The sequence below is a fragment of the Carassius carassius genome, chromosome 5, assembly GCF_963082965.1.
Source record: "Carassius carassius chromosome 5, fCarCar2.1, whole genome shotgun sequence".
Lineage (NCBI taxonomy): Eukaryota > Metazoa > Chordata > Actinopteri > Cypriniformes > Cyprinidae > Carassius > Carassius carassius.
The window spans coordinates 5,976,540-5,998,080 of NC_081759.1; the positions used below are offsets into that span (position 1 = coordinate 5,976,540).

General features: G+C 37.3%; 3 protein-coding genes across 5 annotated transcripts in view; 1 reads left to right on the top strand and 2 right to left on the bottom strand.

The window, feature by feature from the left end:
• The window catches only part of ksr2 (kinase suppressor of ras 2), a 101,390-nt gene extending 100,167 nt beyond the window's left edge, over nucleotides 1–1,223 (bottom strand). For both annotated transcript variants that reach the window (XM_059549574.1, XM_059549573.1), the window contains exon 1: nucleotides 531–1,223. In XM_059549574.1, the coding sequence (XP_059405557.1) occupies nucleotides 531–707 (177 nt within the window). In that variant the 5' untranslated portion in view covers nucleotides 708–1,223. The remainder of the gene's footprint in view (nucleotides 1–530) is intronic.
• Nucleotides 1,224–6,073: 4,850 nt separating this feature from the next.
• Nucleotides 6,074–17,521, top strand: rfc5 (replication factor C (activator 1) 5). The gene is made up of 11 exons (XM_059549577.1): nucleotides 6,074–6,197; nucleotides 6,705–6,769; nucleotides 8,683–8,819; nucleotides 9,163–9,242; nucleotides 9,428–9,501; nucleotides 10,730–10,889; nucleotides 11,300–11,417; nucleotides 11,534–11,663; nucleotides 12,514–12,591; nucleotides 16,433–16,487; nucleotides 17,185–17,521. Exons 1-11 carry the CDS (start codon nucleotides 6,151–6,153, stop codon nucleotides 17,279–17,281), a joined length of 1,041 nt encoding a protein of 346 aa, XP_059405560.1. The 5' UTR covers nucleotides 6,074–6,150; the 3' UTR covers nucleotides 17,282–17,521.
• On the bottom strand, nucleotides 17,113–21,218 carry wsb2 (WD repeat and SOCS box containing 2). 2 transcript variants are annotated; one of them, XM_059549575.1, is made up of 9 exons: nucleotides 21,089–21,218; nucleotides 20,777–20,945; nucleotides 20,036–20,217; nucleotides 19,778–19,909; nucleotides 19,572–19,672; nucleotides 19,169–19,359; nucleotides 18,106–18,198; nucleotides 17,875–17,988; nucleotides 17,113–17,764 (listed from the first exon to the last, which is right to left on the bottom strand). In XM_059549575.1, exons 1-9 carry the CDS (start codon nucleotides 21,120–21,122, stop codon nucleotides 17,563–17,565), a joined length of 1,218 nt encoding a protein of 405 aa, XP_059405558.1. In that variant the 5' UTR covers nucleotides 21,123–21,218; the 3' UTR covers nucleotides 17,113–17,562. The 2 variants fall into 2 exon arrangements, with proteins under 2 accessions (XP_059405558.1, XP_059405559.1); XM_059549576.1 differs by having other exon boundaries at nucleotides 17,600–17,784.
• Between the last annotated feature and the right edge of the window lie 323 nt (nucleotides 21,219–21,541).

A 21,541-nucleotide genomic window follows, 5' to 3' on the forward strand; every position in this document is an offset into this window, starting at 1 on the left:
CCGTTCTCACACAAGTCTAAATTAAAATAAAAAAAAGCATCACATAGGCCACCCTGATCTAGCTATCGGGTATTTGAAAAACCCATATTTGACCGACTACAGTAGCCTGCTACAAAAACTGACTTCATATCAAAGAAAATATTTGGGACAGTACCTCTGGTTACATAACACAATTTAAAACGATCTCATGTTTATATTGTACGAACGACCGTTTTAATGACGAGGATGATTAAAAAACGAGACTATAAATTAATGTCAACAATAGGCCCCTTTCGGTGTCCATGTTAGCAGCGCGAACGCACGAGCCACCTTCTTCACCTCCTGCAGAATGCGCACTGCAGCGCCAGCTTCTTCATTTATCACGCCAATACAGTCAATCCCCGAGACGCAACTTTAACTGGAAACACATTCAAAGATGCAAAATGGTTTAATGTGCATGCACGCGCACAAGCATCCCCTCTCGTGACATTTGTAGAAATGCTGAGGTGCAACATTCACATTTGGGCTCAGGCAAATGAATGCTCGCTTACCTCCAGCGTTCGGATTTCTTTTTGTGTCAAGTCGTTGGATGTGGCACATTTGGTCCTCAGACCTTCCAAGCTGGAGATACTAATGTCTATCATGTTTTGCACCAGTTCGCACTGCTGCAAGGCTTTTTGCAAACTCAGATGATGCTCGTCGCTTTTGGTTATATTCTCCTCGTCCATAATTTGGGAGCAGTGGTCCGTCTCTTAAGTGCAGGCTACTTTTTTAGCTCAATCAGATTAGACAACACTTGAATAGTGCGTTCGTGAAAGCACTAATAATGGTGTGTGTGTGTGATCATGAAAAACTAGACTCTACGTGTAAGGCGATTCCATTGTTGATATCCTGATATTCTGACGGTGTTGTCATCGGGGTTGCACAGTTTATGTTTGATGCTCCGGCTTGACTCTACCATAATACACTGATACTGAAGGAAGGAAGGAAAAGAATACAAATCAGATCCTCGCTGCGGTGGCATCAGCTAGATCCATTTTGCCCGCGTGAAATGCAACACAAATTCAGACATCTTTGTTATAGATGATAAAGGAGAACGTTAGGTGTTATTTCTTAACGACATCGTATGATTTGACAGCACATATTCCCCTTCTGGACCATCATCAGCTGCATCCCGGCGCTTCCCCATCACACCGACATGTTCGCGTCAATCAAATTCACAGCACCAGCATCAGCATCGCATCGCCGACATAAGCATTCAGAGAGTTCTCGCGAGATAAGCATCAGTGCAGTGAGCTCACTGTTTGAACCCGGAGAACCTTTTTAATCAAACCACTGTTTCTCAAGCTTTATAAAAAGTAGTTAACCTGCCTGTCAAGTGGAAGTTGCCCCATGCCTTTCCAAGTACAGCCAATATTTTAAAATGTACAAGTATCAGCGTCACCTATCAAATGTTATAATGTACAGCAATATAAACTGCAGGTCAGGAGCATCCATTTAACATAATAATAATAATAGCCTAATAATATGACTGAATCACCAAGATGGTCTAAGATGGTATGCTGGTTTTATTTGGTTTGCACTGGTCTAACAGCCACAGACCAATCTAGCAGACCAGCCAAGAACAGCAAATCAGCTCTGACTGGTTGAAGAAGGTTTTTTGTTTGTTTGTTGTTGTTGTTTTGTTGTTGTTGTTGTTGTTGTTTTTGTCGTTTTGTTTAGCAAGGAATTTTTCTTAGGTTTGCACATGTGTGTGTGTGCCAATTAACAATTATTTAATTGTTTATATTATTATTATAAATAATAAAACCATTAACATTTTTTCTTAAGACAGCTGAAAAAAGCTTATTTTGAAACAACTTATTGAAACAAAAATGTGCAAGGAATCAGGTTGGAATCCTATCCAGAAAGGAGTAAATCCTGAGAGGAATGAACCAGATCTACATACTGTATTATGATGAACAAAATTGACTTTGTGTCATTCATTTGTGTGGTGGTAAATGGTATACTTCATAAGTGGAAAGGAAATCAGACAAGTTAAAATTTATCATAGGATGTGCTTACAAAATCTTAAGTTAACAGGAGTTATACAGTGGAGGAGGTCCATGAGATTTTGAAAGCAAAGGAAGGAACTGCTGCTTTGGATATGACTCATAGTAATAATAGAGTAATAATATAATGTCTTTTCTACTACTACATTGGAATTTATATCTACATTGGCTTAATAGCAAATGGGCAAGAATTTAAAAAACATATCACAGAAATGCAAAAGGTACCAGACATCATGTGTATTCAGGTGACATGGTTAAATAGCTCCTTAGATTTTAAGATCAATGGATGTATTGTAGAGAGGAAAGATAGTGAAACTGGAAGAGGTGGAGTGTGCAACATTTATTAAAGAAGGCATAGCATATAAGAGAATATACAAAAGTAATAATGCAGAATGTTTAAGTATAGAAGTAATGGGAATACATGAAGAAATTAGAATTACAAATTTTTATAACCCATGGAAAGAAATAAGTAATATTATATTAGAAAAAGTGATGGGTGATACACAGGGTAAAATTATTATATGTGGGGATTTTAATGCACATGATTGTTTAAGGGGTAGTAAAAATACAGACAACAATGGGATAATTATAGAAGAATTTATAGAGCATTTGCTTGTATGTTTGAATAATGGGAAACCAACAAGAACGGATATAATAAAAGGTGGCATGTCATGTTTAGATCTCACATTAACATCAGCTGTCTTAGCCAGTAAGTAGTGTATATGAAGATAATGTGGGCAGTGATCATTGGCCTGTAGTGTATGAGTTTGTGTAGTTTAGTGCGTGCAAGATGGGGATTTAAGCAGGCAGAATGGAAGGAATGTTACGTGTTGTGTGAAGAAAATTTCAAAAATATGAAGTTGGAAGGGAATATTGAGGAGAAATATAATACGGTAGAAGGTGAAATCTTTTCTGCAGCAAACCAGTCTATGCGTTAATAAGAGGTAATGGAAAGAAAAAGAAAAGTATACCGTGGTGGTCTGAATAGTGCACAGTGGCAATCAGAGAGAGGAATAAGGCATTCCAGATTTTAAAAAGGTTAATAACTCAAGATACAGTTGTAGAATATCAGAAGAAAAGGGCAGCTGCAAGATGGGTAATTAAAAGTGCAAAGAGAAAGGCTTGGCAGGAACTCTGTAACAAAATTGGTAGAGAGACTGGAATGCATGTGGTACGGAGAATGATTAGGAAAATGAAAGGTATTAATAATTATAAACAGATCCCTGTAATTGAAGAAGAAGGAGAACTTTTGCTTCATAGTTCATAGTATTGAAAACTTGAATAATCAGTTCTTAAAAAGAAGACAAGAACTAATTAGAATGTTTGTAAAAAAACAAGGAGTTGATTTAATTATTTTTAGTTAAAAAATAGCCATTAACAATTGAACGATTTATATAACCATATTTATAATGAAAGGCACCTTAACCAAAGATTGGAAAAGTGCAATAGTGATACCAGTAGTGAAACCAGGTGATGCAAGATGCAACAAAATCTAATAGTTATAGGCCAATTGCTCTTGTGCAAGGTAATGAATAAAATGATAGTACGGAGAAAGAATAAATATGTAAATATCAGCTCAGAGTGGTTTTAGGAAGAAAAGATCTACAATGGATGCTCTGATATTATTTGAAAATGATGTTAAAAAAGCTCTAATACTGAAAGAATTTCTTGTTGCTGTTTTCTTTAACATTGAACATGCATACCTCTAGGAAGAAATTAGATAAAATCAGTAATTGACAGGAAAATAATAAGAATATGGCAACAAAGATGGGAAATTAGCAGCACAGGTAGGTGGTATTATGGTAAAATCAGTAAGGAAAAAAAGAACACTTTTATGGAAGGCACAGAAAGGAAGAAGTTATAATTTCTAGATTACGGATGGTACACACAGGACTAAATTCAGTCTTTTTTTTTTTTAGCAATATAAGGAACAGGTCAGTGAGCTTTGTTGTCCTTCTGGGAAAGGGTTTGAGTGATATTCAGATATTTGTTAAGGTGGTTTTACAACCCGAATTCCGGAAAAGTTGGGACGTTTTTTAAATTTTAATAAAATGAAAACTAAAAGACTTTCAAATCACATGAGCCAATATTTTATTCACAATAGAACATAGATAACATAGCAAATGTTTAAACTGAGAAAGTTTACAATTTTATGTACAAAATGAGCTCATTTCAATTTTGATTTCTACTACAGGTCTCAAAATAGTTGGGACGGGGCATGTTTACCATGGTGTAGCATCTCCTTTTCTTTTCAAAACAGTTTGAAGACATCTGGGCATTGAGGCTATGAGTTGCTGGAGTTTTGCTGTTGGAATTTGGTCCCATTCTTGCCTTATATAGATTTCCAGCTGCTGAAGAGTTTGTGGTCGTCTTTGACGTATTTTTCGTTTAATGATGCGCCAAATGTTCTCTATAGGTGAAAGATCTGGACTGCAGGCAGGCCAGGTTAGCACCCGGACTCTTCTACGACGAAGCCATGCTGTTGTTATAGCTGCAGTATGTGGTTTTGCATTGTCCTGCTGAAATAAACAAGGCCTTCCCTGAAATAGACGTTGTTTGGAGGGAAGCATATGTTGCTCTAAAACCTTTATATACCTTTCAGCATTCACAGAGCCTTCCAAAACATGCAAGCTGCCCATACCGTATGCACTTATGCACCCCCATACCATCAGAGATGCTGGCTTTTGAACTGAACGCTGATAACATGCTGGAAGGTCTCCCTCCTCTTTAGCCCGGAGGACACCGCGTCCGTGATTTCCAACAAGAATGTCAAATTTGGACTCGTCTGACCATAAAACACTATTCCACTTTGAAATAGTCCATTTTAAATGAGCCTTGGCCCACAGGACACGACGGCGCTTCTGGACCATGTTCACATATGGCTTCCTTTTTGCATGATAGAGCTTTAGTTGGCATCTGCTGATGGCACGGCGGATTGTGTTTACCGACAGTGGTTTCTGAAAGTATTCCTGGGCCCATTTAGTAATGTCATTGACACAATCATGCCGATGAGTGATGCAGTGTCGTCTGAGAGCCCGAAGACCACGGGCATCCAATAAAGGTCTCCGGCCTTGTCCCTTACGCACAGAGATTTCTCCAGTTTCTCTGAATCTTTTGATGATGTTATGCACTGTAGATGATGAGATTTGCAAAGCCTTTGCAATTTGACGTTGAGGAACATTGTTTTTAAAGTTTTCCACAATTTTTTACGCAGTCTTTCACAGATTGGAGAGCCTCTGCCCATCTTTACTTCTGAGAGACTCTGCTTCTCTAGGACAAAGCTTTTATAGCTAATCATGTTACAGACCTGATATCAATTAACTTAATTAATCACTAGATGTTCTCCCAGCTGAATCTTTTCAATTCTGCTTGCTTTTTTAGCCATTTGTTGCCCCCGTGCCAACTTTTTTGAGACCTGTAGCAGGCATGAAATTTTAAATGAGCTAATTAAGTGGATAAAAGTGTAAAATTTCTCAGTTTAAAGATTTGCTACGTTATCTATGTTCTATTGTGAATAAAATATTGGCTCATGTGATTTGAAATTCCTTTAGTTTTCATTTTATTAAAATTTAAAAAACGTCCCAACTTTTCCGGAATTCGGGTTGTAAATGTTTTTGAGCTTAAAGGACTAGACCACAGGATTTAGTGTTTGAGGATGAGGATCATGATGCTTCTGCCCATCCAAGAGGTTGAGGAGCCCTGTGTAAGCTCTGATCCTCTGGGGTGGGTGCATTACAATATTTTTTTGTTATGTTGTTTTGAGCAGGGATAAATCTGGCCCAAGAGATCCACTTTCCTGCATAGTTTAGCTCTAACCCTAATCAAACACATCTGATAATGCTAATCAATCATTAAAAAATCACAGGTAGGTAAGTTTGATAAGGGTTGTATCTAAACTCTGCAGTAGATTGGCCCTCCAGGGCAAGATTTGAAGAACCCTGTTTTTGAGCAATACAGATTCATCACCCATGTGCGCAAGATATACAGTAGGTGGCGGTAATGCTCCTAAGGAGCGAACGGCCATTGAACAACAAGAAGAAGAAGAAGAAGAAGAAGAAGAAGAAGAAGAAGAAAACGCGCCAAAGCACATCGCGTGGCTGATTGAGCACCATAGAAGAGGATGGCATCAACAAGTAGAGCACAACTCCAGACGAGAAATTTACCATGGTAATGTCTTTTCCGTTTAGTTGTACAAATTTCGATCTTGTGTTCTTAGCTAATGCTTAAAATGTTTATTACTTTACTTGAGATATTCTGTAGCCGACGTGTGCTGCAAAGTTTGCTTTGTTTACATTTGGATTGTGCTTATTCTGTACTTATGGCCATATTCATTTATGGATATTAAATCACTATGGGCTGTAATTGAGCTCGTCTTTTAGTGTGTATGAAATACATGCACAAGAACGTATCAGAACTGTATTATTATTATGACAGCTGACATCGTATCATTGATTGAGAAGAGCGATGACGACTCAGTTCACTGCAAAGTAACATGTCTGAAATGATAAACTCTTTATTAATAATATCTACTTGTGATGATAGCTACTGTCGTTTCATATATAGTTTTTTTAAGGTAAGACAGTTCATTAGAATTGCTGACACTCCACTAGATAAACAATATAATGAAACAAAAACAGTTTTTTTTTTATTTCTTTCAAATTTCTTGATTTTCAGGGTTGAAAAGTACAGGCCACAGACATTAGATGACCTCATCTCTCATCAAGACATCCTGAGCACAAGTAAGCAGTGATCAATGAATTATAAATTGTCAGAGGTGGAAAGAATACAAAAATATTCTACTCAAGTAAAAGTACCATTACATTAATGAAATTTTACTTAAGTACAAGTAAAAGTACCAGTCTAAAAATCTACTCAAGTAAAAGTAAAAAGTAGCTCATTTAAAATTTACTCGGAGTAAAAATTACTTAGTTACATTTTAACAGTGGGAGGGAGTCAAAAATGGGACAGGCAAGGGTGTCAAACTCAGTTCCTGGAGGGCCACAGTCCTGCACAGTTTAGATATAACCCTAATTAAACACACCTGATCCAGCTAATCTAATCATTTAGGTTTATTTGAAAACTACAGGATATGTGTGCTGGAGCAGGGTTAGAACTAAACTCTACAGGGCTACGGCCCTCCAGGAACTGAGTTTGACACCCCTTGGATAGGTCTATTAATCTCAAACTAGTTGTTTTTAATTAAAGGAATCAGTTATTTAGAATAATAAAACATTTGGGCTGTTACCAGGCAAATCAGTATCAACAAACTCATCTTTTAATGCAGAGGAAATGCAGAAGATTCATTGGAAGTGGCATTTAGATGTATTACACTGTTTAGTGCAGGACAAGAATGCATTTAACCTGCAGTTACAAATGCATGAATAATGTTTTGATATACAAGACATAAAATGTTGAATACTCATTTGAAATGATAAGAAATTAATTATTTTAAAAAAATCAAAAGATACTTTAAATGTGAAATTAAAATGGCCAGTATGTGTCAGCAAGTCACTGTTAATAAGCGAGTCATTACGATTGAACCGAATCATTTAAACGATTGATTCATTCAGGAACGAAACACTGTCACATTGCTCAGAGACGCAAAACTGTGCTTTGGTGGCTGTGTTTGGAATTATTTTCTGTTGTAGAAATAGAGCTAAAAAAGGCAATATGGTGTCTAAAACGCAAGTATCTTAATTAACTTGTTTACTGAACTGTTATGTATATATTCATGATGATTTTTGGAGGAAAAGATGGCATTCTTTGTGTGATTTTGATTTATTATATGAAATTATATAAATATGTTAATTTTCTGCCCCTATATCTTCAATTTTGTGATCATTCTAAATGGATTTTAGGAGACGTCATTAAAACAAAAATAGCACACTCCTCACCACTGTCTTTTTGGCTAATTTGTGCAAAACCTCTTGCTAAAATGTCAAAGCTTCATTTTAACCACCAATGCAACGATGCAATTATTTAGCTTACCTCTACATTCTTGCGAAGGGTTGATGTCTTGTCGAGATTTTATAAGCTGCTAGTTTGGTCTTCCTAGGCAAGTACAGCTTACACTGCATAATAGAGCATACATATGGCCAGGGGTTCACTTCATTTCCTTCGAGTTCAACTTCAGAATATGACGGGGTTTCGTTTTCAGCGGTGTCTGCACCACTAACGCCTGTTTTGTCCGTCTGCATCTTTCTTGTGATTTTAGCGCCAGTTTGCCCTCCTGCCCATTATTTACTGCCGTAGTTTCCAGGGAGCGATTTATTTATTTTTTTACTCAGTAATTAATGTGTTTTAAAATGTAGCGAAGTACAATACTTCAAACAAAATATACTTAAGTAAAAGTAAAATTACAGATTAAAAAAATTACTTTAAAAAGTATTAGTACACAAAAAAGCTACTCAATTACAGTAACGCGAGTAAATGTAATTCGTTACTTTCCACCTCTGTAAATTGTATTCCTTCATTATTAGTATTATTAACAAACTAAGATTAGATTTTTACACAAAACTGTATGGCTTCAGAGGACTTAAACTTGTACTTTTGCAACCATTTTTTCTAGTATATCTCTAAATGACCAGTGTGTTCTTGAAATTTCTATAAAAATGAATTTTTAATGAACGTCCTCTTTCTTTTTCTTTCACAGTTCAGAAGTTCATCAGTGAAGACCGATTGCCTCATCTGCTCTTCTATGGACCTCCAGGAACAGGAAAAACCTCTACTATACTAGCATGTGCCAAACAGCTGTACAAAGATAAAGAGTTCAACTCTATGGTCCTGGAGGTACTGTAGATGTTTGCAGTTGTTTTCCAGATGCATATGTTTGGTGACTTTTTCCCCATGTCAAAAGATATGAGGTCATCCAATTTGAGTAAAATTTAGCATTACATGACTTGCTGTCCAGTGTATACTCTGCAGTGAATGGGTGCCGTCAGAATCACTGATAGTACTGCCTAATAATTTATATTAAATCTATAAAATTCTGTTACTATTCTGTATGCACTAATTTATGATCACTTTTTAATGGATATTAAAAAATGAAAGCGAAGTATGATTGTTGCAAACCTTTTAAATGTATTTTTTGTTTTTGTAATAATGGAAATGTTGGTGAATTTGACTTCATCAGCTCAATGCGTCAGATGACCGTGGCATAGATGTGGTGAGGGGGCCGATCCTCAGCTTTGCCAGCACACGAACCATCTTCAAGTAAAAACAGTACTCACCCTTACATGCCATTCATGAACAGTTTGTATAGTATAAAATATGTTCTCACATACAGCAATACATTGCAAGAAACTATCAATGACATCTTGTCTTTAGGCTTTTATTCCATTAAAATATATACTGTTGTTATAAAATAATGTTCCGTTCTCTATGTTTGCTTCTTGTAGGAAAGGCTTTAAGTTGGTGATCCTGGACGAGGCGGATGCTATGACCCAGGACGCACAGAATGCTTTAAGGAGAGGTAGTGTACCATCTGCCCCTCCATCAGCTCACCTGCTGAGCCCCCAAATGTCCCGATGGCAGAAGAATAGGGTTCTGCCATTTCACTGTCCACAGTGAGACATGAATGAGAGCAGTGTGATTTATGATTGGCAAAACAAATATTTAGAGAGTTTAAGGTTAAATTTGACCAAGCATCTGATTCTACTAAAAACTGTATGCTTTATTTTAGGTTTTAAGATGTAAGAATATCTGTTCTGGATATCGAAGTAAATAAGTATCTGTTTGTTGTTGTTATTATTGTTGTTATTTTAATTTCATGCCTTTTTATATTATTCTTGATTTTAAATATGTGACCCTGGAGCACAAAAGCAGCCTTAAGTCGCTGGGGTTTATTTGTAGCAGTACACAAATAAACATTGAATAGATTAAACATTGAATAGAACAAAATTATCGATTTTTCTTTTATTTAAAAAATCATTAGGATATTAAGTAAAGATCATGTTCCATGAAGATATTTTGCAAGTTTCCTACCGTAAATATATCAAAACGTAATTTTTGATTCATAATATGCATTGCTAAGAATTCATTTGGACAACTTTAAAGGCAATTTCTCAGTATTAAGATTTTTTTGCAACCTCAGATTCCAGATTTTCAAATAGTTGTATCTCGGTCAATCCTAACAAACCTTTCCATCAATGGAAAGCTTATTTATTCAGCTTTTAAATGACGCATAAATCAAAATTTTGGAAAAAATTGACACTCAAGACTGGTTTTGTGGTCCAGGGTCAAATATTTTTGTTATTTAATGTAATTATTATTTTTTTTTTTAGACTTGAATAAGCAATGTGATTGGACTGTTTAATTATTTATTTTAAGCATCTTTTAATTTCAATTATTTTTCATATATTTTGAATGAGAGCAGTGTGATTTAAAAAAATATTTAAAGAGTTAATATTTGGGATATTTATGATAATTGTGACACAGCATCTGCTTTTATGCTTTAAAATGTATGAATGTGTGTTCTGGATGTTATAGATAAAGATCTATTCTTTATAGTTATTATCAAATGTAATAATAATAATGTAATAATAATAATGTGTTTTATAATTATCTTTTATTTAAATAATTTTTATGATTTAAAAAAATAATACATTTTATTTTTTCAGTCCTTTTGGAGATTTATTTATGCAGACTTTATTAAGCCTCACCTGATATGTATTTTTTTTTTCACTCCCTCTCTTTCTCAGTCATTGAGAAGTTTACAGAGAACACACGTTTCTGTCTGATCTGTAACTACCTTTCAAAGATCATACCTGCGCTGCAGTCTCGATGCACACGGTTTCGTTTCGGCCCCCTGTCCCAGGGCCAGATGATTCCCAGACTAGAGCATGTGATACAGCAAGAGAGGTGAGCCTCATCACAGCCAATCCGGGTCAAGAGGATGTTATTTCTGTATGAAATTAGTGTTGAATTGATTGCATTCTGAAAGAAATCCACAACACTCAATTTTTATTTTAGTTACTTTTCCCAGAAAAGGTAAACCTTTATTTGTATGTAATTAGAGGCCAGTTATATTTTGTGCGGGTTGAAGAGAGCACCATTGACATGACAGTATTAAGGCCGTCTGAATTTTGGGATGATATCTGAAGTGTGTCATCAGATGGATCCACTCAAAAGACCCTGAACACAAAATACCCTGGCTGAAGTGGTCAATTTGATTAAAAACTCTTCACACAAAAACACATTTTATATGGGCTCTGCCCTCTGGCGCATTACACAACTTTGTGCAAATAAAACCAAACATTGTATGTTCCTAGCATAGATTCATGCATATTTAAAAATCTGTTTTTCACTGTTTTTCACACTCCAGATGGCATGAAGGCCATTGTGACCCTTTCAACAGGAGACATGAGGCGATCATTAAACATTTTACAGGTGTGTATCATATGAAAAAGTGAAAAAAATATCAAAACGTTTTGTGGTTTGCTTACTGCATTGCTGCTGGCATGAAAAATATTGAGAAAATATGTATTGTGTGTTTTCATGGACAGAGTACACACATGGCCTATGGGAAGGTGACAGAGGAGATGGTGTACACCTGTACTGGACATCCGCTCAGATCTGACATCGCCAACATACTGGACTGGGCCCTCAATAAAGACTTCACCACTGCATATAACCGTATCCTTTCTACTCTACAGGTTGGTTAGTTAGTTCTCCAAGCCTTACAGTAACCCATAACATTTCTTTTTATTTATTTGTAATGTTTATGATGGTAGTTTTTATTTTATTTTTTCTGTTTTAATTGCTGTGAAGGGATAAGAAAATCCCTGGCAGCATCTCCAAAAATTCTAAATAAAATTAAAGTAAACATTAAATTTACATTTTATAAATTGATCATTACAAAATATAATTACTAGTAGTAGTAGTAGTAGTAGTAGTAGTAGTAGTTTTGTAATTATATAATGATTCATAATAATGTAGAATGTATATGCACTATTTTTTCTTAGTTTAATAATTCAGATTTCTTTTTATATATATTTTCCAAAGCATTAACAAAAAGCTCAATACAATTTAGAAATTTCTACATTAACTCTTAGAGCCAAAATTAAAACATACATACTGGAGAATATCAGTAGTATTAAAGTCAATAAATGTATCAAGCAAATAACATTTCAGATGAATATATATTTACAAATATATGCATATCAGGAAAATTACAGCAGACTATGCTCAATGCATTACATTTGTTCTTTATACATGTTATATTTTGAATATGCAAAATCAAATTTCTTTTATAATTATGACTATAGAAAAAGGAATAAAAAGAATTATTGAAATATAGATTTTAATTGTTTGCTATTATAATTATATATTCTTTTATTTAAAAAAATAATGTTTATTTAAAATTTACTAAGCTGATAAGTTTATTAATGGCATTTAAGTGTTTATACAGGAATTGGAATTGTGGAGTTGTAAGTTGCTGATATTAGTTTATGACGTTTCCAAAGTCCTTATCTGGGTCCAACAGAAATTCTGCAGCTCAAAACTCTAAAAGGTCTGGCACTTCATGACATTTTAACAGAAGTCCATCTTCTCATTCACCGTGGTAAGACTACACTTTTAATTCAGCCATGCATGGCTCTTTAACTGGTTCCTGTTCAAAATAACTAAAGCAGACCAGAATGCCACACACAACCCATCACCATTTTTATATATTGATGATGAGCTACATGTTTTCCCTGCCCTTGCCCTAGTAAACAAAGATGAAGTGTTCAAGGTGAATGCATACCTTGATTCTAGGGGTCAAACAACTAAATATCAAGTCAGGAATCTTGGTGTGATTCTGGAGACAGACCTTAGTTTCAGTAGTCATGTCAAAGCAGTAACTAAATCAGCATACTATCATTTAAAAAACATTGCAAGAATTAGATATTTTGTTTCCAGCCAAGACTTGGAGAAACTTGTTCATGCCTTCATCACCAGCAGGGTGGACTATTGTAATGGGCTCCTCACCGGCCTTCCCAAAAAGACCATTAGACAGGTGCAGCTCATCCAGAACGCTGCTGCCAGGATTCTGACTTCTTCTTCTTCTTTCGGCTTTTCCCTTCAGGGGTCGCCACAGCGAATCATCTCTATCCACCTATCCCTATCTTCTGCATCCTCAACACTTGGACCAACTAGCTTCATATCCTCATTAATTCCATCTATATACCTCCTCTTTGGTCTTCCTCTTTGCCTCCTGCCAGGCAGCTCCATGTCCAACATTCTCCTACCAATATAGTCACTCTCCCTCCTCTGAACATGTCCAAACCATCTTAATCTGGCCTCCCTAACTTTGTCCCCCAAACGTCCAACATGAGCTGTCCCTCTGATGTACTCGTTCCTAATCCTGTCCAATCTTGTCACTCCCAAAGAGAACCTCAACATTTTTAGCTCTGCTACCTCTAGCTCTGATTCCTGTCTCTTCCTCAGTGCCACTGTCTGTAAACCATACAGCATAGCTGGTCTCACCACTGTCCTATACACCTTCCCCTTGATTCTCGCTGATATTTTCCTATCACACAGAACTCCCGACACCTTTCTCCACCTATTCCAACCTGCCTGCACTCGCTTCTTTACCTCTTTCGCACACTTTCCATTACTCTGGACTGTTGACCCCAAGTATTTAAATTCCTGTACCTTCTTCACCGAGTAACCTTACTGTTCCACTTCCCTCCCTTTCATTCACACACATGTACGCAGTCTTACTACGACTGACTTTCATTCCTCTTCTCTCCAGCGCAAACCTCCACCTCTCTAGGTTTTCCTCCACCTGCTTGCTCCCTGCTCTCACTACAGATCACAATGTCATCTGCAAACATCATTGTCCAAGGAGACTCCTGTCTGACCTCCTTTGACAACTGGTCTATCACTATAGCAAACAGGAAGGGGCTCAGAGCCGATCCCTGATGCAGTCCCACCTCCACTTTGAACTCCTCTGTCTGACCTACAGCGCACCTCACCACTGTCCTGCTCCTCTCATACATGTCCTGCACCACTCTGACATACTCCTCTGCTACTCCTGACTTCCTCATACAGTACCACAGCTCTTCTTTTGGCACCCTGTCATACGCTTTCTCCAAGTCTACAAACACACAGTGCAACTCCCTCTGACCATCACTATACTTCTCCATCAAAATTCTCAGAGCAAAAATTGCATCTGTTGTGCTATTTCTGGGCATGAAACCATACTGCTGCTCACAAATTTCCACTACCTTCCTTAACCTAGCTTCCACTACTCTTTCCCATAGCTTCATTGTATGGCTCATCAACTTTATCCCCCTATAGTTGCTGCAACTCTGCACATCACCCTTATTCTAAAAGATCGGCACTAACACACTTCTTCTCCATTCCTCAGGCATCCTCTCACTCTCTAAAACCCTGTTGAACAATCTAGTCAAATATTTCCACAGCTACCTCTCCTAGACACTTCCAGACCTCCACCGGGATGTCGTCAGGACCAACTGCCTTTCCACTTTTCATCCTCTTCAAAGCCTTCCTGACTTCATCCTTTCTAATCTTATCTACTATCTGTTCCACAGAATTCACCCCTTCTACTTTTTTTTTGTTTTTTTCTCTCATTTTTTCTCATTCATCAGCTCCTCAAAGTACTCCTTCCATCTCCTCTGTACACTCTCCGCACTTGTGAGCACCCTTCCATCTCTATCCTTAATAACTCTAACTTGCTGCACATCCTTCCCATATCGATCTCTCTGCCTAGCTAACCTGTACAAGTCCTTCTCTCCTTCTCTAGTGTACAACTCGTCATATGCCTTCTACTTGACCCTAGACACCTCCCTCTTCACTCTGCGCTGTAACTCCTTGTATTCCTGTCTATTCTTTTCAGTCCTGTCCATGTCCCACTTCTTCTTGGCTAACCTCTTCCTCTGGATACTATCCTGAACTTTTTCATTCCACCACCAAGTCTCCTTATCTTCTTTCCTCCTTCCGGATGACATACCCAGCACCTTTCTCCCTGTCTCCCTGATTACTTCTGCTGTAGTTTCCCAGTCATCTGTCAGCACTGCCTGACCACCCAGAGCCTGTCTCAACTTCTGTCTAAATTCCTCGCACCATTCCTCCTTTTTCAGCTTCCACCACTTGGTTTTCTTCTTTCTTTGACCTCTTCTTTTTACAGACCAACAAAGTCATCTTACACACCACCATCCTATGCTGTCTGGCAACACTCTCTCCCACTACCACTTTACAGTCACTAATTTCTTTCAGATTGCCTCTCCTACATAGGATGTAGTCTACCTGTGTTCTCCTACCTCCACTCTTGTAAGTCACTCTATGCTCCTCCCTCTTCTGAAAATAAGTGTTAACCACAGCTATGCCCATCCTCTTAGCAAAGTCCATTACCATCTGTCCTTCAAGGTTCCTTTCCTGAACTCCAAACTTGCCCATCACCTCTGTTCCCCTCACCAACATGTCCATAAAAAATCCGCTCCTATCACCACTCTCTCACCCATGGAAATACTCTCCATCACCTCATCTAATTCATTCCAGAATCTCTCTTTCTCCTCTAACTCACAACCTACCTGTGGGGCATAACCACTAACAACATTCATTGACCCGGGCCTCGACCGATCCGGTATGCAATTCGTACTGATGATTCGCATGGTTAAATTTGGCAATGTTTTATGACGGATGCCCTTCCTGACGCAACCCTCTCTATTTATCGGGCTCGGGACCGGCACAGAAGTCACTGGACTGTGACCCCCATGGCTAGATTCTGGCTAGTGCTGCCAGGATTCTGACTAGAACCAGAAAATCTGAGCATATCACACCAGTCCTCAGTGGCTTCCAGTTACATTTATGATTGATTTTAAAGTACTTTTACTCGTATATAAGTCACTAAATGACCTAGGCCCGAAATATATTTCAGATATGCTCACTGAATATAAACCTAACAGAGCACTCAGATCACTAGGATCGAGTCAGTTAGAAATACCAAGGGTTCACACAAAACAAGGGGAGTCCGCCTTTAGTTACTATGCCGCCCGCAGTTGGAATCCGCTTCCAGAAGAGATCAGATGTGCTAAAACACTAGTCACATTTAAATCTAGACTTCATTATTATTTTACTTTCTTTTATGTAAAGCACTTTGAATTACCATTGTGTACGAAATGTGCTATATAAATAAACTTGCCTTGCCTGGTGCGCTAAACATTACACAATTTCAGAAACCAGACTGCAATGAGTAGATTTTTTTTTGCATGCCAAAAAATATATATCGCACAGCATGCCATGTGTTCTGTAGTTTTTTTGTTTTTGTTTTTTCTTTTAAATCAAATGTATTTAGAGTTGATCAAATAAAATCAGATTTATTGGTCACACAATCAAAGTGTTATTTGAGCACAGTTAGGTGGGTTAATTTAGCTCTAATGTTTTTGTTTCTTTTTCAGTGGACTTCCCACCCTCCATCCGCATGGGCTTGCTTATAAAACTTGCCAATATTGAGTGAGTGCATTTATTATGTTAACTTAAGTAAATCAGTAGAGAAGTATGTACACTGTTCTGTTTATGACTGGTTTGACTACCTAAATACGAATGAAGCAAACTGCATACTTTATCTACAGGAGTTCAACTTTGATTCACTTGATTAATTTTAATATGCATTGGTCATTGAAAATAATTATAAATATTTTATAACATATACAATCAAATTAATTCTTTAATTTAGCAAGGATGCATTCAGTTGGTTAAATGTGACCGCAAAGACATTTATAATATTACTAAATATTTCTATTCCAAATAAATGCTGTTCTTTTGAACATTCTGCTTAAAGAATCCTGAAAAAAAAAGTATCAGAATTTGCACACAAATATTAAGCAGCACAACTGTTTTTAATCACTGGAAGTAATCATAAATGTTTCATGAGTAGCAAATCAGCATATTAGAATTATTCCTGAAAGATCTTGTCACACTGGAGTGATGATGAATTACATTTGAAAATCTAATAAAACAAAAAAGAAGAGAGCTCTTTTAAATTGTATATTTCACAATTTTAGTTTTTACTGTATTTCTTATCAAATGATTGCAGCCTTGGTGCCACTGAAACCACTGAAAAATTCTACCAACCCTAAACTTTTGAACAGTAGATTAAGTTTATTATGTACTTGAGTGAGCTTCATTTTCTTTCCTTTTTAACCATAAGGTATCATCTGGCCTCCGGAACCAGTGAAAAGATCCAGCTCAGCTCAATGGTTGGAGCTTTCCAGGCTGTTAGAGACATCGTAGTCAGCGATGGATAGACCATTGGTTCACACTTTCAAAAGGGTTATGTAACATAGACCTGTGATGTCATGAGAGGAAGTTGTTTACTTCTTCATATTGTTCTGTCAGAAAAAAAAAAAAACTATGTGCAGAACCCTGTAATAATTTTGAAATGTTTATTTTTTTAAGCTTAAAATAACTCTTGTCTCAGTACTTTGTAAAACAAATGTTACATTTTCAAAGTAGTTTGTAAAAAATAAAGTATTTAAATATTTCAAGTATGGTGTCAAGTTTGACCCACAAACATTACTGTTTGCAGTCATCTGCAGTGTTCTTTACAATATAAAGTCTTTTGCTTAGGAATGTTCCTGTAAGTAAGGTATTCCAGGATTTTTGGGGGCAAGGGAAGAGCCTCCACTTGATAGGTTGAAATGGAGAATCTCAGGGCAATCCGACACAGATGCTTAAGGCTCGGAACGAGACAAGGAACTCGCCAGAATTTTACATGTCCATCTCTGCACCTACAATCAAATATAAAGAACTACTTAGTGTTTTTTCTGTATACATTCTAGAGTAAACACTTTCAGTCAAAACTGAATGTGTTCCAACTCGATGATGTGACTTGCAATACCCTGTGGCGATGATGCCCCCGTGTGGATGGAAAGCACAGCACACACCACCGGCTCGGTTGTGATCAGTATCTGCGACCAGTTTATCTCGTTCCACATCCCAAATCCGTAACGCCCTGCAACACAGAACACTGTCATTTGAAACAATAGAGAAAGGTGTGAGGTCACAAGGGTGATGTTTGGTCATGTAGTTCTGAAGAGCTCAGATCTCAAATAGATGGTTCATTGCTCACCTGTAGTCTTTAAAAGCCAGAAGCAGACCAACCGGAGAGAAGCTAAGAGACGTCAGTAGATTGTCACTTCTGTAAGCACACACCTCACAGTCTCTGGAAAGAGAAGAAAATATGTTTTACATCTATTTCCAACATGCAGTATATTGCGACATAGTTCACCCGGAAATTTTAATTTGCTGAATATGTACTCCCCTTCAGGCCTGTCGATGTAGAGGAGTTTGTTTTTTCATAAGAACAGATTTGGAGAAATTTAACATTACATCACTCGCTCACCAATGGATCCTCTGCAGGGAATGGGTGCCGTCAGAATGAGAGTCAAAACAGCTGATCAAAATATCACAAGTCATCCACATCCCTCCAGTCCATCGAAATAATGTCTTGTGAAGTGAAAAGCTGTGCGTTTGTTAGAAACAAATCCTCTATAGTCCTCTATACATAAAATTGCTTCTTCAAGTAAAAAAGCCATCTGAATCATGAATGAAATATGCACAGACCAAGCATTGTTCACAGGCAAAAACAGTCCTAAACAAATAAATCAGTGGATTTTGATGTGCAAGTACAATGGATGGAAGAAATGTTATGGATCATGGTCTTGTATTTTTATTTTATTTTTTGTATTTAAATTGCCTAGATTAAATTGTTGTTTTTTTTTATAAACAAGAAGCTTTTCACTTAACAATATGTTAATCATCAATTAAAGATATTTTTAGTAATTGATTGAACTGATAACCATCAATTAACATCTGGAGTTGTGTGTATTACTTGTGGATTATTCTGATGTTTTTATCAGCTGTTTGGACTCTCATTCTGACGGCACCCATTCACTGTAGAGGATCCATTTGTGAGCGAGTGATGTAATGTAAAATTTCTCCAAATCCAGTAAAGAACAGTCCCGCTGTTCTGAACTTTGTGTCCCAAAAATAAGTAAAACAGCTTTCTCTAATTTGATTAAATAATAATAATCATCATCATAATTATTGTAAACTGTAAAAAAAAAAAAAAAAAAAAAGATTATTAATACAAATATGATATGAGAAAATAACATCTTGGATGGCCAACATACTCTGCTCTAGTCAGGAGAACAGCTGTATAGGGGTCCCACAGGTCCAGCCACCAGCCTGTGGTCGAATGATATGAAGCGATCGCGAGCAGCGCTCCATCCTGGGAAAAGTCACATGATGCCATGGTGCGCTCGTGGTCATATGTAAGGTGTCTCATGAAGGTGTAGGACCTCAAGCTCCACAAATACACCTTCTGTTGGGAAAACAATATTTAGACGATGTAACACAGTTCAGTAATCACAATCACGACAATCTAAAGAATAGTGCTATTATTTTATCTGCATGGCTCTACAGGATATCCTGTTGCAGTGCAACTGTTCCTGCTGCAGAGACCAAAAGTCTCCCTGATTATATAACTATACCCTTTATATAACTACTAAAAGACATCATAGCAGAGTAACTCACAGAGTCGAGGTTGCAAACTGAGGCGATCACACTGCTGTCAGGTGATATGGAACATCTGAAGACCCAGTAGTCTGGACCCCGCAGCACATGGGGACTGGTGCCTGCAAATATCAGCATTACAATCTTCATAAGTAAAATTTAGGGTCATGAAAACTTATTTTCATCCAATTGCAAAGATGCGTTGCTTCCAAATTAGATGCTCTGACCTTTCTTCGCCAAGTCCCATATCCTTAAAGTTTTGTCTCGGGAGGCTGATACAAGCGTGAGACTTCCATTTGGAGCGAAGACTAAATCCCTAACAGGAGCCTGATGTCCGGTTAGAGTAACCCGCAGATTACCTGAAGACAGAACAGGGATTTACTTACATATTAAACTGTATACTACATGTGTATAACACCATGCTGTTAATGTTTAGACCAGTCTAAGTTCTTGATGGTGAAAATGAGTCTAGAGTTCAGTCTTACCAGTTGAGACGACCCACACTTGGATCACGCCGTTGTTTAGACCAATGGCCAGCAGTAGCTCGTGATCACGTCTGTTCTGATGTAAAGCATCCACTTGGGTAGACATGCATGGTCCAAACGCCAGTGCCCACACCGTTTGCCTGCAGTTAAGTGTCTTCTCTTCACTGCGTCCAGCTTCAGCGCTGCAGATATTACAAAGAGGAATGTAGAAGGTTCAGTTGTGCTTCAGCTTCCTCTATTGTTTCTTTATCGTTCCACATTACCCTGTGATTTTGTTAAAACAAGTACCATGGTAGTAGTACCATGGTACTGTGATATATCCCTTATACAATATATAAAACTATTTTTGTTACCACTTTATTTTAAGGGGTCCTTGTTACATAGTATTAGCAAAACATTATTCAGAATTACATACAATAACCCTAAACCAACCCCTTATCCTAATCTATGGTTAAGAAATGTTGTTAATAAATATTACTCAGTACTTAAATGTATACGAACACTGTAACAAACACACTTTAAAATAAAGTTTAACCCATTTTTATTTTTATGTTAAACCAGCTATGACCAGACCTGAAGACCTGTTAAATCCAGCCAACAAGGACCGGTTTCAGCTGTTTTTTTTTCACAAGTGATATTACTTTTTTGTTAGTGTCAGGTTCTCCCATAATATTCATTTTATTTTGGGGTTACATAAAAATCTATATTAATTAAGCCATTGTGTAATGAACACAGACGCACTCTTCGGATGTCAGCGGCCAGGAGAGGAGTTTGACGAAGCCGTGTCCCATCGACCAGGCAAAATAAGATCCGTCCGGGGAGAAGCGGACGCTCCATGTCTCGCAGCCGGCAGAGCCGTACAGACGCGGGGGATGAGCGGGTTTCAGCTCCGCGATCAGGTCATGCGGTTCTGTCACAATTAAAGACACCTGTCATGTAAAAACAAATGCGCATATCCGGAACTACTCATTTTCTACTAATATGAAAACGTATTTTCCTCTTTTATCAAATGCATATGCTTATATATCGTCTACATAATCTGAATTGCCATACCTTTGACAGCACACCCTCCAAGCGAACTGCACATCTTACCACTAAAATCATGAACGCATAATTTCCCCTCACATCATAGGGATTCATTTCACAAGAGAGCGTGGCCAGATGGGCAAACCACGTGACCCATCATCAAGGGTGTATCTGAGTACAGTACATACTTGGGTGTGTCTACTGTTTATTTACAGTGTTACGGTGTTTTATACTTGTCATTTACATCTCAGGCATCGTGATTTTACAGCTTTGAATACATTTTATTTTACAGTGCCATTTAAAGCTAGTTTAAGAATTGTTTTATACATTACTAAAATTTTACAGTATATAGTCATAATTTAAGCACAGCCCCAATGCAAAACACCCAAGATAGTAAAAAGTCTTGAAAATTATTTCACAATGCAAAGAAACTGCAATGATACAAAATAGGCTTCACATAATTAAGAATTTTATTATTAT

Bases quoted from the DNA above. Each gene is read 5' to 3' on its own strand.
- rfc5 (XM_059549577.1), top strand. From the start codon at position 6,151: ATGGCATCAACAAGTAGAGCACAACTCCAGACGAGAAATTTACCATG. The intron at 8,820-9,162 runs GTACTGTAGATG...TGACTTCATCAG, and splicing joins TCAACTCTATGGTCCTGGAG to CTCAATGCGTCAGATGACCG. The intron at 10,890-11,299 runs GTGAGCCTCATC...GTATGTTCCTAG, and splicing joins CATGTGATACAGCAAGAGAG to CATAGATTCATGCATATTTA.
- wsb2 (XM_059549575.1), bottom strand. From the start codon at position 21,122: ATGTGCAGTTCGCTTGGAGGGTGTGCTGTCAAAG. The intron at 19,910-20,035 runs GTAAGACTGAAC...TTCTGTCTTCAG, and splicing joins AGTGTGGGTCGTCTCAACTG to GTAATCTGCGGGTTACTCTA. The intron at 19,360-19,571 runs GTGAGTTACTCT...TTTTCCCAACAG, and splicing joins CAGTTTGCAACCTCGACTCT to AAGGTGTATTTGTGGAGCTT.